The 13,204-nt window shown below is 54.8% G+C and overlaps 1 protein-coding gene across 1 annotated transcript in view; it reads right to left on the bottom strand.

Moving 5' to 3' along the window:
- Pde4a (phosphodiesterase 4A) overlaps nucleotides 1–8,439 on the bottom strand; it is a 45,003-nt gene extending 36,564 nt beyond the window's left edge. Inside the window, exon 1 of the mRNA XM_036192900.1 lies at nucleotides 7,902–8,439. Coding sequence (XP_036048793.1) covers nucleotides 7,902–8,206 — 305 coding nt within the window. The 5' untranslated portion in view covers nucleotides 8,207–8,439. The remainder of the gene's footprint in view (nucleotides 1–7,901) is intronic.
- Nucleotides 8,440–13,204: the final 4,765 nt, after the last annotated feature.

Raw genomic sequence — 13,204 nt, 5'->3', positions numbered from 1 at the left:
ATCTCAGGTCTAAGGCAAACCTTATATGAGTGCTGGGAATTGAACCTGGGTCTTCTGGAACAGGAGCCTGCACCTTTTTCTTTCTTTTTTTTTAGTTTCTCAAGACTGGGTTTCTCTATGCACCTGCCGTTCCTGTCCTGGATCTCGCTCTGTAGACCAGGCTGGCCTTGAACTCACAGAGATCTGTCTGCCTCTGTCCCCTGAGTGCTGGAATTACAAGCGGCTACCACCTCCTGGCTTTTTTTTTTTTTTTTTGGCTTTATGACATAGGGTTTTCCCTGGCTGTCCTGGAACTCTTTTTTAGATTAGGCTGACCTTGAACTCACAGAGATCTTCCTACGTTTGCCTCCTGAGTGCCGGGATTAAAGGCATGCACCACCATGCCTGGCAAGGAGCCAGTGCTCTTAACTGCTGTACCATCTCTCCAGCCCCAATAATAATCTTAAAAAAAAAAAAAAGTAGCCAGGCGGTGGTAGTGAGCACCTTTAATTCCATCACTTAGGAGGCAGAGGCAGGCAATCTCTGTGAGTTCGAGGCCAGCCTGGTCTACAGAGTGAGATCCAGGACAGCCAGAGCTATACAGAGAAACCCTGTTTTGAAAATCAAAATCAAAATAAATAAAAAACCACAACAAAGTAGAAACCGTGGTATCTGATGCTCTCACCCTAGTGGCAGGTAGCTCCCCAGGCTGTGTCCAGGGGCCCGCGTCTGTGTTGTCTGTGGGACACAGAGTCGGCTCTGCAGCAAAGGGACTTTCCTTTTGACCGATATCATTTGAGGAAATGCTTTTCCAAAGAGTCCTTGGCTGCCCAGGCCCTGCATCACTAGACCACAGCCCCGGGACAGATTCTTACTCTTTATAGCCTGGTGAAAGAAACAGGTTCAAGTGCTGGGGATGGAGCCAGTGGGCAGCACGAGTACCGAGAATCTCTTTAGCCCTGGGTTCTGCCTCCAGCACCAAGTAAGAGAAGGACAGTGACACACACGTGTGATCTCAGCACTCAGGAAATGAAGGCAGAGCCATCTGGAGTTCAAGGCTATCCTGAGCTATACAAGACCTCATCTCAAAAACCAAAAGCAGGGAGGCCAGGCATGGTGGCCCATGCCTTTAATCTCAGCACTCAGGAGGCAGAGGCAGGTGGATCTCTGTGAGTTTGAGGTCAACCTGGTCTACAGAGTGAGTTAGTTCCAGAAGAGCCAGAGCTGTGTGGAAAGACTGTCTAAAAAAAAAACCCAAAACGTGGTAAAATATTATTTTAAGGTGTGTTACTTTTGTTTATGGTGCATTTGTTTAACTCTGTGAAGCTGTGTGACTGTGCCTGTCTAAAACACCTGATGGTCTAATAAAGAGCTGAACGGCCAATGGCGAGTCAGGAGAAAGGATAGGTGGGGCTGGCAGGCAGAGAGAATATATAGAAGGAGAAATCTGGGAGAAAAAAGGAAGTAGCAGCCAGAGAAGGAGGAGAACTTCAGGGGCCAGCCACCCAGCTACACAGCAAGCCACAGAGCAAGAGGTGTTTTTGGTTTTGGTTTTGGTTTTTTTTGAGACAGGGTTTCTCTGTAGTTTTGGTGCCTGGCCTGGAATCTTGCTCTGTAAACCAGGCTGGCCTTGAACTCACCGAGATCTGCCTGGCTCTGCCTCCTGAGTGTTGGGATTAAAGGGGTGTGCCACCACCGCCCGGCAATAAGAATAAGATTTATAGAAGTAAGAGAAAAGAAATGCCCAGAGGCAAAAGGTAGAAGGGATACGCTAAGGAAATCTGGCTAGCAACAAGCCAAGCTAAGGCTGAATGTTTATCATTAAAACAGAACAAAAACCAAATAGACAAAAACCAACAACAGCAAGGGATGAAGAGACGACTCCAGGAATGAGAGCACTCTCTGTGTAGACATGAGGCCTTGAGTTCAAATCTCTCGCAGAAGCTAGGCCTGGCCACACGTGCCTGTAACCCAGTGTCGGGGGCTGGAGAGAGGGCAGTCCCTGGAAGTCCACTGGCCAGCCAGTCCAGCAATGACTTCAGGCCCCAGGATATAACCTGTCTCAAGGGAAGGAAACAGGAGAACAGTGTCCTCCTCTGGCCTCCGTAGCATAAACACACACAGAAACGGCACACATGGGCAAAGTACAAACAGTGACAGGGTTGGGGAGAGAGTCTGGGTCCCAGAGTCCACACTAAAACAAAGAAATCGAGGTTGGAGATTTAGCTCAATGGTCGTGGGTTTGGTCCTCAGCAGGGGGATAGAGGATGTAGGAACTGGAGAGATGGCTCAGCAGTTAGAGCACTGGCTGCTCTTTTAGAGGACTCAGGTTCAATTCCCAGCACCCACACAGGAACTTACAACCATCTGTAACTCTGGCCCATTGGATCCAACACATCATGTGTACAACATGCACGTGCTGTGCAGACATACATACAGGCAAAACACCCACACACATAAAATAAAGAACAATAAAGTTTTTAAAGGAAGAAATCTGGCAGTGGCCACAGCCTGTAATCTCAGAGCCAGGAGGGGTGGAGACTGGGGAGACACCGTCTCAAAGAATCAGGTAGGTCAGCTGTGATGGCACACATGCTTGAGGCCAGCCTGGTCTACACAGACACACAAACAAAAGCTGATGGCTTTTGAAGAACTCAAACTGACGTTGTCCTGTGACTTCCGCTCGCACAGACACACCTGTGTGGCGAGCTGGCCAAGCAGCCAAGCTAGGTTCAGTGAAGGAATCCATGCCAAAGCAAGGTGGTGGCGAGAGACAGGGCTGACTGGCTAAGAACGCTTGTTGGTCTTGCAGAAGACTCGGGTTTGGTTCCTAACATCCACACAGGCAGTCACAGCTCCTCTTACTCCAGCTTGAGGATCTGACATCTACTTCTGATATTCGAAGGCACCTGGATGCACCTGGTACACATACGTACACTTAGGTCCCTACACATAAAAGAAAATACCTTAGTGTGTGAAACACTTGCCACACAGACTTACGGAGCCAGCATTTCCACAGAAGACATGATGGGCGGAGGGAACCAGCTCCTTAAGGTAGTTCTTCACATTGGAACTGGGCCCAAATTCACACCCAGATCACACCCAACAAAATAATAAATGTTATTAATAATAATTATAAATAAATAACCATAACTAGCCGGGCGGTGGTGACACACGCCTTTAATCCCAGCATTCGGGAGGCAGAGCCAGGTGGATCTCTGTGAGTTCCAGGCCAGCCTGATGTCCAAAGGAGTTCCAGGAAAGGCACCAAAACTACACAGAGAAACCCTGTCTCGAAAAAACAACAACCCCATTGCTTTAGGGGGCTGGAGAGATGGCTCAGTGGTTAAGAGCACCAACTGCTCTTCCAGAGGTCCTGAGTTCAATTCCCAGCAACCACATGGTGGCTCACAACCACTTGTAGTGAGATCTGGTGCCCTCTTCTGGCCTGTAGGGACACATGCAGGCAGAATACTGTATACATAATAAATAAATAAATATTAAAAATAAAATAAAATAACCCTGGCTGCCCTTTAACTCACTCTGTAGACCAGGCTGGCCTCTAACTCACATGGGTCCACCTGCCTCTGCCTCTCAATTCCTGGGATTAGAGGTGTGCACCACCATGCTCAACTATATGCACAGTAAGAAATAAAATAAGGTGGAGAGCAAAAGAGGAACACGCATAACATTGTCTGTTTCCACACACACATGCATACAACACACATATAAAATAAAAATAAAATGGGGCCTGTAAGATGGCTCAGTGGGTAAAGGAGCTTACAGCCAAGCCTGAAGATCTGAGTCCTGGCACTCCCGTGGTAAACTGAGAGAACCAAGTATTGCAAGTAGTCCTCTGGTTGGCACTTGAGTGCTCACACACACACACACACACACACACACGCACACACACACACACACATACACACACACACACTGTAATAAAAACTTATAATGTATAAGACACAATACACTAAAGACAAGGCTCAGAGAGAAACAGTCCTTGCTCCTGTATCACCCAGGGAGGGCACCATTCAAATCTCCCTGCTGTTCTGGAGTGGAGCCCTGGCTCTGTCTGTAACTTCAACCCTGTTATTTCTCTGTGACCTTGGCCACCTTACTTTGGGGAGAAGCTCTCAGAGATGGCTCAGGGGTTGAGAGCTGGTACTGGTTTTGCAAAGAATGGGGGATTGAATCCCAGAAACATCCCCCCCCCACACTGCAGTTCCAGATGATTCCATGCCTCTGGCCTCTGCACTAAAAAGCATATACCCCACCCCCTACACACACACACACACACACACACACACACACACACAAAATTTAAAAAATTCAAGCCAGGCAGTGGTGGCGCAAGCCTTTAATCCCAGCACTCAGGAGGCAGAGCCAGGCGGATCTCTGTGAGTTCCAGGCCAGCCTGGGCTACCAAGTGAGTTCCAGGCCAGCCTGTGCTACCAAGTGAGTTCCAGGAAAGGCACAATTACACAGAGAAACTCTGTCTCAAAAAACAAACAAACAAAAAAAAATTCAAATATCTAGGCATGGTGCTGCACACCTGTGGCCCCGCACTCAGGAGGCAGAGGCAGGAGGATCTCCGTGAGTTCAAGGCCAGCTCCTGAACAGCCAGGACTACACACAGAGACACTGTCTCAAAAAATAAAAAACAAAAACAACAGAAGGCAAGTACGGTGGCGCAGGCCTTCAGTCCCGGAACTTCCCAGGACAGAGGCAGATGGGTCTTTTAGAGTCAAAAAAAACAAAAACAAAAACAAAACAAAACAGTGCTCAGGCAAGGACGTTGCAAGCTGTACCCTAGGGGTTGGAGCCAGGCTCCGGACAGGGCTGGGAATCGTTCCTAGGCCAACTTTGCTTTCAAGTTCCTCCGGGAGTGTCCGCCAAGCGGCTGTTCCCGCTGCAGTGACCTAAGGCTCGTGGAGTTAGGGGACACAGCCCCGTCCCAGCCTGCGGTTGGCCGGCCTGGCGCCCTGCTCCCCCGGCATTCGATAAGCATGAAATAATAATATGAGAGCCAACGCTGCACGTTTCTCGCAATCCAGCAGAGGGCGCGCCAAGAGCCCAGCTCCCCGCGCAGGGCCAGGCCTGTGGCGCGCAGCAGGGACCACAAGGGCAGAGGACCCCAGTGGAAACAGATATCACCCACGAGAGAGACACCAGCCTGCTTGCATGCACGCCCTTCGTGGGGAGCCAGAAAGCATTCCTCTGGAGGAGAGAGTGGGAAGGTCCAATGAGTGGTAAGAGGCCAACCCAGTGCCCCTCTCCCCTGCCTCTGCCGCTCCTCTCTCCATCTGTCTTTTGACAGATCGCAGCGGGGATGTGACTCAGCCCCAGAGGCCGCGCCAGGAACGCTGTCTCGCGCACCCCCCGCCAGATCTGAGGACCTAGTGCAGGCGCCACCTCCAAGAGGAAAAGTGACTCCCCTCTGGGTGTTCTTCTAAGCCTAGCAGGGTGGCTGATCTTTGCTGCACTAGTGGCCTGGACTCCACGGCGGAGGGTGTCGGGGACTCACTGTGTGCGCAGAAGCTGAACTGCGTTTGTTCGCGGTCCTTTTCCTTTCTGTGCAGGCCTCAGGCACCAATGCCATCTTCCAGTCCACAACCCACTTAACTGTCCCAGCTGCGGCCTCCGCAGGCCACATACTTCCCGCAGGGAAACCGAAACCCGAGCTGGTTCAGGGATGGGCTGAGATTCCTGTTTTTGATTTCTCACAACAGGACAAGCCGCTTCACTGCGGCCCCTCCTTTATCCTCTAAATTCGGGGGCTTCGGGCAACAATCTCTGCAAGATCCTTCACACACACCGGGAACTCTCAAACTGATTCCTCCTGGGTAGTGCCTAACTGGAACCCGATGCTCAGAGGGCGCTCCTGAAAAGGTGCCCGGGAGACCTGAACCAGAAACTCCGAGCTTGAGGGCGTAGAATGGGATTTTTGACATCTTTGACTCATTGTTTCCTATCAGTCCAACCGGGATCCCACACAGGCTGCTGGCAAGGAGCAGGGTAAAGGTGTGTGTGTGTGTGTGTGTGTGTGTGTGTGTGTGTGTGTGTGTGTTTGAAGGCTGAAGCCCAAGAGTGAGCCATTGAGGACAGGGCACATGAATTATAATTATTACCACTCAGCCACTGTTCATCAGAGAACAGGGGCCAGGAAGTCCCTAGGGCCTTAAAAGAGACTAGGGCCTGATTCCTAGCGCTCCACCCCCTGCGCCATCCCAGAGGCTCTGAGCCTCGGCTTGGCATTTCCTGTTGATGTGAGCTTGGTGTTTTGCCTTTTTTTTTTTTTTTTTTTAACACAGCTTCCCTCTCCTAGTTCCCTCTGAGAAATCTCAGGAGTCTGACCGACACTGGCTTCCTGGTAGGGACTCAGGGAGCTGGGGTGGGGGGTATGAAGTGGGGGGGGTCCTTGGAGAGCTGTAGGAAGGGGGGTCCCAGAAGGATCTAGGAAGATTGCAGTCATAGTCTAAAGGGGCCTTGCTTGGGAACTCCAGGCATGAGAAGCCCAGATACGACATCTTACAGATGCTCCACAGGAATAGGCAACTGCCGTGTGGTTAGCTGTCAATCACCCTGTAGCCTGGAGAGCTCACAGTCAGCCTGGGGCACCTTTTGCTGTGGCCTCAATCACTGAGACTGTCCTAGGTCAAGAAGACACTAGTAATTAGGACACCAAGGGCAGATGGTGCATGCTTATCAGAGTACTACTGACTGTTAGAACTGTCACTAGACTCAGGTGACAGCATAACTGTGCAGGGTAGAGTGAGGCAGGGCTGTCGGAAGTTCAAGGCCAGCCTGGGCTACTTAGTGAGTTCTAGGTTAGCCAGGCTACTTTCTTTAAAAAAAAAAAAAAAAAAAAAAAGGCAGACAAGGGTGGTCACATTGTCTCATCCAGTCTCAAGTCATAGGCACACATCCCACCCCAAACTCCTGAGTCTGTGGAACACATATTGTCACCGTGGAGGTGTCCCCTGGAACATGGAAACCATCATATATTGTTCTGGAAGCACACAGTCACTATGCCACATTAACCATATCTCATGAACACACAGTCACTCTGTCACCACTACAGACACTATGCCAGAGACAGACATTGCTGTCACCATGTCAGCCCTACTCTGCTGGGTGCAAACACAGCCATGCCGTTACAGCTCTGTGACAGACACAGACACCCTGGGACAGTTACAGCAGCCCAGAAGCACACTGCCACACTGTTACAGTCACTGTCCCCAAAGCAGCCTCAGGCAGAGCCCTGAGTCCAGGCAGCCCGAGCCAGTTACACACCTAAGGCCCCCTGTCTCTCCCGGGACTACGGTAGCAGGAATCCCACTACACCACACCCCTTCACCTGTCACTTCGGAAAGGTGGGAATTCCTTTGATCGGACCTCATATGCCCTTGCCCATGGCACTGATCCATGGGGCGCCTTGGGGTGCCATTGAGCCCTAAATAGCTGGAAAAGGAGTTGTTCCAAATCTTAATACAGGGCTGGATAGTGCTCCCCAGAAGATCCACCTGGATTCCGAACACCATACTGTAGGGCTCCCCTGATGCATTTCGAGTGCTACCCTAGCGTGGTTCTGCAGGCACCCTCTACAGAATGATCACTAGGGTACCCCACAATGCCCCCAGCCCTCAGTGAGTCTTTCCTAGTGGTGCCTCCTCTCCAGCAGCTGCTCTGTACCATTACTGGCTAAGCTTGTACAGAGTCCTAAAGCTGCATGAATCTCCCGATCCCCAACTTCACCCGGGAACCCACAACAGTAAAAGAGCTTTTGGTGCAGTGGCTCCCCCTCACCACCCACGCGGGTCACGCTGACCCCACCCGCCCCACAGCGCCCCCTTTGGCCAGATTTGCGCGTGGTGCCCCTCGCGCGCCTGTGCGCTCTGCGCGCCGCGGGGGAATCTCACCGCCTGCTGCTGCCTCCGCTGGTACCGGTGCCGTGGAAGGACGAGGGCCAGGACATGCGGGTAGTCCGCAGGCCTGGCCGGTCGCCAGTGTCCACGGCGTCGGCGCGCTCCATGGGCCGGTGCGGCGAGCGCTCCGGCTCTGAGCGCTCGGCACTGTCCGAGTAGCCGCGCTGCTGGATGCGGATCGGGGTCCTCGGCTGCCGCCACAGGTGCTGGGGGGGCGGCTTCAGGGTGGCCTGGCCCTCCCGGGGCCCAGGGAGAGAGAGAGACAGGCTCCTCTCCGAGGGGGCGGCCGGAGGCTCCATGGCTCCGGCTCTGTCTCTCGGGGCGCCCGGGGGGCAAGGCGTCCCCTAACCTGTCCGAGATCAGCGGCGCCACGGCCGAGTAGCTTGGGGACCCACGGGGGCTCCTGGCCTCAGTGGGGCCATGGCGCCCAAGGGCGGAGAGCGCGGACGGCGGCGGCGCCGGAGTCCTCTCGGCGCTTGGAGCCCGCTGCGCTCTCGGAACCCGGCGCCAGCCGCGACTCCCCGCCCCGGTCCGCCCCTCCCTGCCCCCCGCCCGCCCGGCGACTGTCACAGCACCACCCCCTCCTCCTCCAAGAAGAGGAGGGTGGCGGCCCTCCACACCCACGCACAGCCCAATCCCTCCGGGGAGGGGGCGCCACCGCGCGCCTATTTCCGAGAGCCCTTTAGAACAGCAAGGCACGCTCAGGGACCGAAGAGTTAAAGGGTTAATGGCATCCGGACGGAGACATCCGACTGGTTGGCGGGGTGTCACTCAGCCGCATCCATCAAGGCTGGGGCGGAGTCAGGGGCTGTCGTTTCCTTGTCTCTAGAACCCCAGTCACCCTTTCTCCCAGGCCCCCTTTTCGGGGAGTGGTCCTAGTGCCTCCAAGGCGCCGGGTCTGCAAGCCAGTAGTGTTGCGCGCAGGACCGTGACGGCGAGTGGCTCCCCCACAGCCTGGCGGGGTGTGAGCGCACGTGGCCCCTTCCGAGGGTTGTCTGTGTTTTCGATGTCGCCTGGAAGTGTGTGCGCGCACGTGGTGGTTGCTCCCGCTGCTGCTGTCGGGGGTGTAAGGATGCGCGCGCACGTGTGCAGCCCGTCGGGAGGGTGGAGCGTCCCATGGGGTCTGTTCCGGTGGCCCGGGGCTGCGCACACCTTCCCACGCGCTCCGGCGCTGTTTTGTGATTATGATGGGAGGATGCTGGTGCGAGCTGTCCACGGGATTTCTTCTGTTTTCTGACTGCGACTCCCGAGAGTGTGTGCTGGTGCATGTTGGTGTGTTCGGCCTCTTGAGGTGTGTGTGTGTGTCGGGGGTGTGTCCTTTTGGGTTCCCCTGCAGCTGATACACAGGTATCTCTACCCTTTTATTAATCTTAAAAACATTCTTTTGTTATTACATTATTTTTGTGTGCATGTGTGTGGGCACACGTGTCCCCCACCTCACCATCCAAATGCTACATATCTCAATTTCCCCTGCAGCAAGATTTGGTCCAGCTGTGCACCCTTAGTCCTTGAGAATATCCGTTAGATGCCTTGGAGAGGAGAAGTCAGAGTCAATCCGCGGGAGTCAAGTCTTGCCTTCCACCTTGTGGGCCCCAGGAATCGAACTCAGTCAAGCTTGAAGGCAAATGCCTTTACCTACTGCGCCATCTCACCGGCCCAATTGCCACCCCCTCTTCTTTTTATTATTAAAAACTTCAAAGCGCTTCTGCGAAAGGTAAACTGAGGCAAATGAGAGGGGTAGCTGGGACAGGAGAGCCTTGGAGGGTACACCCCACCTCTGTCGTTTTTAGGCGAGTAAACAAGCGGAGCCTCTTCCCCTCGTCCCCCGCCCGCAGAACCCCCCTTCCGGCACCTAAATCCGGAGTCGCCGTGACTCACGCTCCCGCCTCCCTCAGCGCCGTGCCGAGCGATCGAGCAAAGAGTGAGCGGGGATTCCAGCGCTTCCCTGTCCCTCCTCCTAGCTCTGGCGGAGCCCTGATGGCTGCTGGGTTTGGGGGGGTTGTTGCTCCCCCGTGCCCCACCTCCCTCCCAGCTTGGATCCTTGCTCAGACGCTGCAGTGTCCCCTGGTCCAAGCCCTCGCCCCCGTACGTTCCCCCCTCTTCTGATCGCCTAGGGGGACAAGCCTTGTACTCTAGCCTCCCCAACCCCGGTTCTTATTAACATACAGGCAACAAACCTTTCCCAGTCTCCAACTTCGTCAACCACTTTTCTCTAGCTGGAGGGGACTCCAAGCGTGGGCTAACGCGCTGCAAAAGAACTGCCCCCCCAACAGCCCCAGGTGTTCCTCGAAGCCAGAACTGTGTCTGTCCCCCACTTCTCTCAGGAACCTTCCCCCGGGCATCTAAGCGGGATTTGCAAGTGTTGAGGCTGCCCAGATGTACCAAAGTCTCTGGGGATGGGGCTGAGAGGTGTAGCCTTGGCCCCAACTCTGGATGAGGGTCAAGGGCATGTGATCCTCGAGTTGGGACGTGGGGGAGCTGCAGCTGGAAGGCTCGAAGCTGTGGGCCAAGGCTCAAGCCCTGAGGCGAAAACAAGCTGGACTTGAACCAAATACAGGCTGGAGGGTGGGCGAGGGGACTTTTCCTCTCATCTGGAAAAAGTATCATGGCTTAAACAGAGAACACCCTCCAAAGGAGTGGATGGGGGTTGCGGGCAGGTGAGACTAGCGTTACAAAGATGGAGATTCGGGCAGGGGTCGGCTGCAGGGGTGGGCTGCAGGGGTGGGCTGCCAGAGCCAGCTCAGCTGTTTGGCTCTGACTGAGCTCCCAGCCAAGAAGCAGGAGTAGGGGCTAGGCGGCCCTGGGAGGACCCGGATGAGGAACAGCTAGAAAGCACAACTACTGGGCTGGTGAGACGGCTCAGCAGGTAAAGGTGGCTTGCTGCCAAGCCTGATGACCTGAGTCAGATCCTCAGGACCCACATGGTGGAAGGAGAGAGCCAAAGTTGTCCTTTGAACAAGACACCCCCCCCCCACTAAATATGTATATAAATAAATAAAGCAATAAAAATCGTTTAAAACACACACACACACACACACACACACACACACACACACACACAAAGAACTGCAGACAGGCTCAGACTTTTTTCATACCCTGTTCCCCCATCCCCCGCCCCAGTAAAAATTGTAAGTCCTGGACCTACTCCAAGACGCCACCGTCCTGGCTAAAGCTGAGAGATCTAGCATGCTGCTGGCGGGAAAACAGGCAGCCGCACCACACACTGGTCAAAGGCCAGCCCCTCAGCTCTGCGAATTTTGGGGGCGTCCAAAAGGCTCTGGAGGGGTGCAAACCCTTTCCCTCTATGTAGGTAGGCTCCTGCTGACTCCGCGGCTTAGGAAAAGGCTCGCTGAGGCTGCCAGGGCGCCTCCTAGGAGAGCCGTCCCAGCCAGAACAAGCGACGCTTACAAACGCGGGAAGCTGGGGAAGGGCTCCCGCTTGGCTCTGCTCCCACTTGGATCTCCCTCCTGCCTACCTGTTGGCCTCCGCACTGGGGATAGCTCTGGTGATAAATATTCGAGGCGGGATCAGCCGCGGTAGTGTGGTGGGCTTTGGCATTGGAGGGACCCCAGGATCCAAGGGCTCAGGCTGAGCCCAGCCCCGACCAGGAGATGGTGTCGAGGGCGGCACAGGTCCGCCCCTAGCATGTTGGCACAGCAGGACTCTGTGGGCTCCCTGGGCCTCTGTGGAGGGACATGGGTGGAATCGGGATGTGTTTTGCGGGCCTAAATGCTGCCCCCAGGAACACAACTACTTAGCTACCCCAGGGAGCAGCTAATGGGCACATGCAGGCCTCTCCTTTCTGAGCTCCCATGGTGCCCTCCCACACTTAGGTGTGAAAGAGTCTCTTTAAGCCATATAATTTGGAGTGTGGGGGAACTTATTATGTAGCCTAGGCTGGCCTCCTCCTGCCTCAGCTTACCACATGCTGGCATTGCAGGCCTGTGCCTCTTTGCCCTATTTACCATCCTTTTCTACCTATTTCTTTTGTTCCTTTTAGCGGTTCGCTAAATAGCACAGGCTGGCCTTGAAATCACTACCTGCCTCTCCTCCAAGCGCTGGAATTCAAGGCCTGCGTCTCTGCATCCAGTACCACCCTTTGTCAGTGATCCACTCGTGTTTCCTTTTTTTTTTTTTTTTTTTTCGGTTTTTCGAGACAAGGTTTCTCCGTGTAGTTTTGGTGCCTGTCTTGGATCTTGCTCTGTAGACCAGGCTGGCCTCGAACTCACAGAGATCCACCTGCCTCTGTCTGCCTCCTGAGTGCTGGGATTAAAGGCTTGCGCCACTGCCGCCCGGCCTTCCACTCGTGTTTTCTAAGGGGTTTCTGTCTCCTGCCTTACTTTTCCTTACAACTGAGACCTACAAGACCTCACCTGGGCGACCTTTCCCCACCAGCTGGCCAAAACTGTCTCCCTACCTGAGAAGCCACAGGAAAGGCTCCTGCTCACTATCTTTGGGCTGAGTATTTGTCAGTGTGGAAAGCGCGCGCGCGCGCGTGTGTGTGTGTGTAAGTGCAGTCATCAAAGGGGTAAACTGAGGCATAAGTACGCTCAAGAAACAACTACTGTGGCTAGAGGGCTGTCTCCAGACGGATTCCTGGTCTAAGCCCTGCCCCAAGCCCAGGTGCCGCCCCCGCCCCTGGGGCCTGGGTCGGGACCACAGGCTCCTGCTGACCCTTGCTGCTCCCTCCTCATCCGGCTTCCCTCATCTCCTCTGTGGTCCCCGCTCAGGGTCACCTGCCTGTGCGGAGGACGAGAGGCGCCTTCCCATAGAACCCACGGGTTCCCCCTGAAGACTGGGTCTGGAACCTTCCCTGCCCCTTCGCTCAGCACTCATCTCGCCCAAGGGTGTGTGTGACGTCGGCGGACGTCAGCAAGCAGCTGACTCAAAGCTTGCGGGAGATGACGCCCTCCCGTTACCATGACGGCGGGCGACGCACGCGCGCTCGGGAGGGTGTAGGTGCGGCGGCCGGCCGCTGGGGGCGCGGTGGTCCTTCTGCTCGCTCTTCGCGGCCCCACGCTGGGACTTCCCCGTCCGGGAATCCCACGGAGGAGCCGGCCGCGTGCTGCGCGTGGTCAGAGCCGGGGGCCGGAGGAAGCGCTCCTGCGAGCTGTTGGGCTTTCTGCTACACCCAAAATCCCCAAAATAGCTGCGGTGTGCGGGGGCCGGCGCCGAGAGAGACGGCGGCTTCTGGGCACAGATGGGGGACGCACAAGGCAGAGGCGCGGAGACAGACAGGGACTGGTGGAAATAGAAACAGACAGACAGGGACACAGGCGCAGGGGAGGGAGAGGCTG

The sequence above is a fragment of the Onychomys torridus genome, chromosome 7 (genome assembly GCF_903995425.1).
Source record: "Onychomys torridus chromosome 7, mOncTor1.1, whole genome shotgun sequence".
Lineage (NCBI taxonomy): Eukaryota > Metazoa > Chordata > Mammalia > Rodentia > Cricetidae > Onychomys > Onychomys torridus.
The sequence above is the reverse complement of the archived record's forward strand: the minus strand, read 5'-3'. Positions and strand labels throughout refer to the sequence as shown.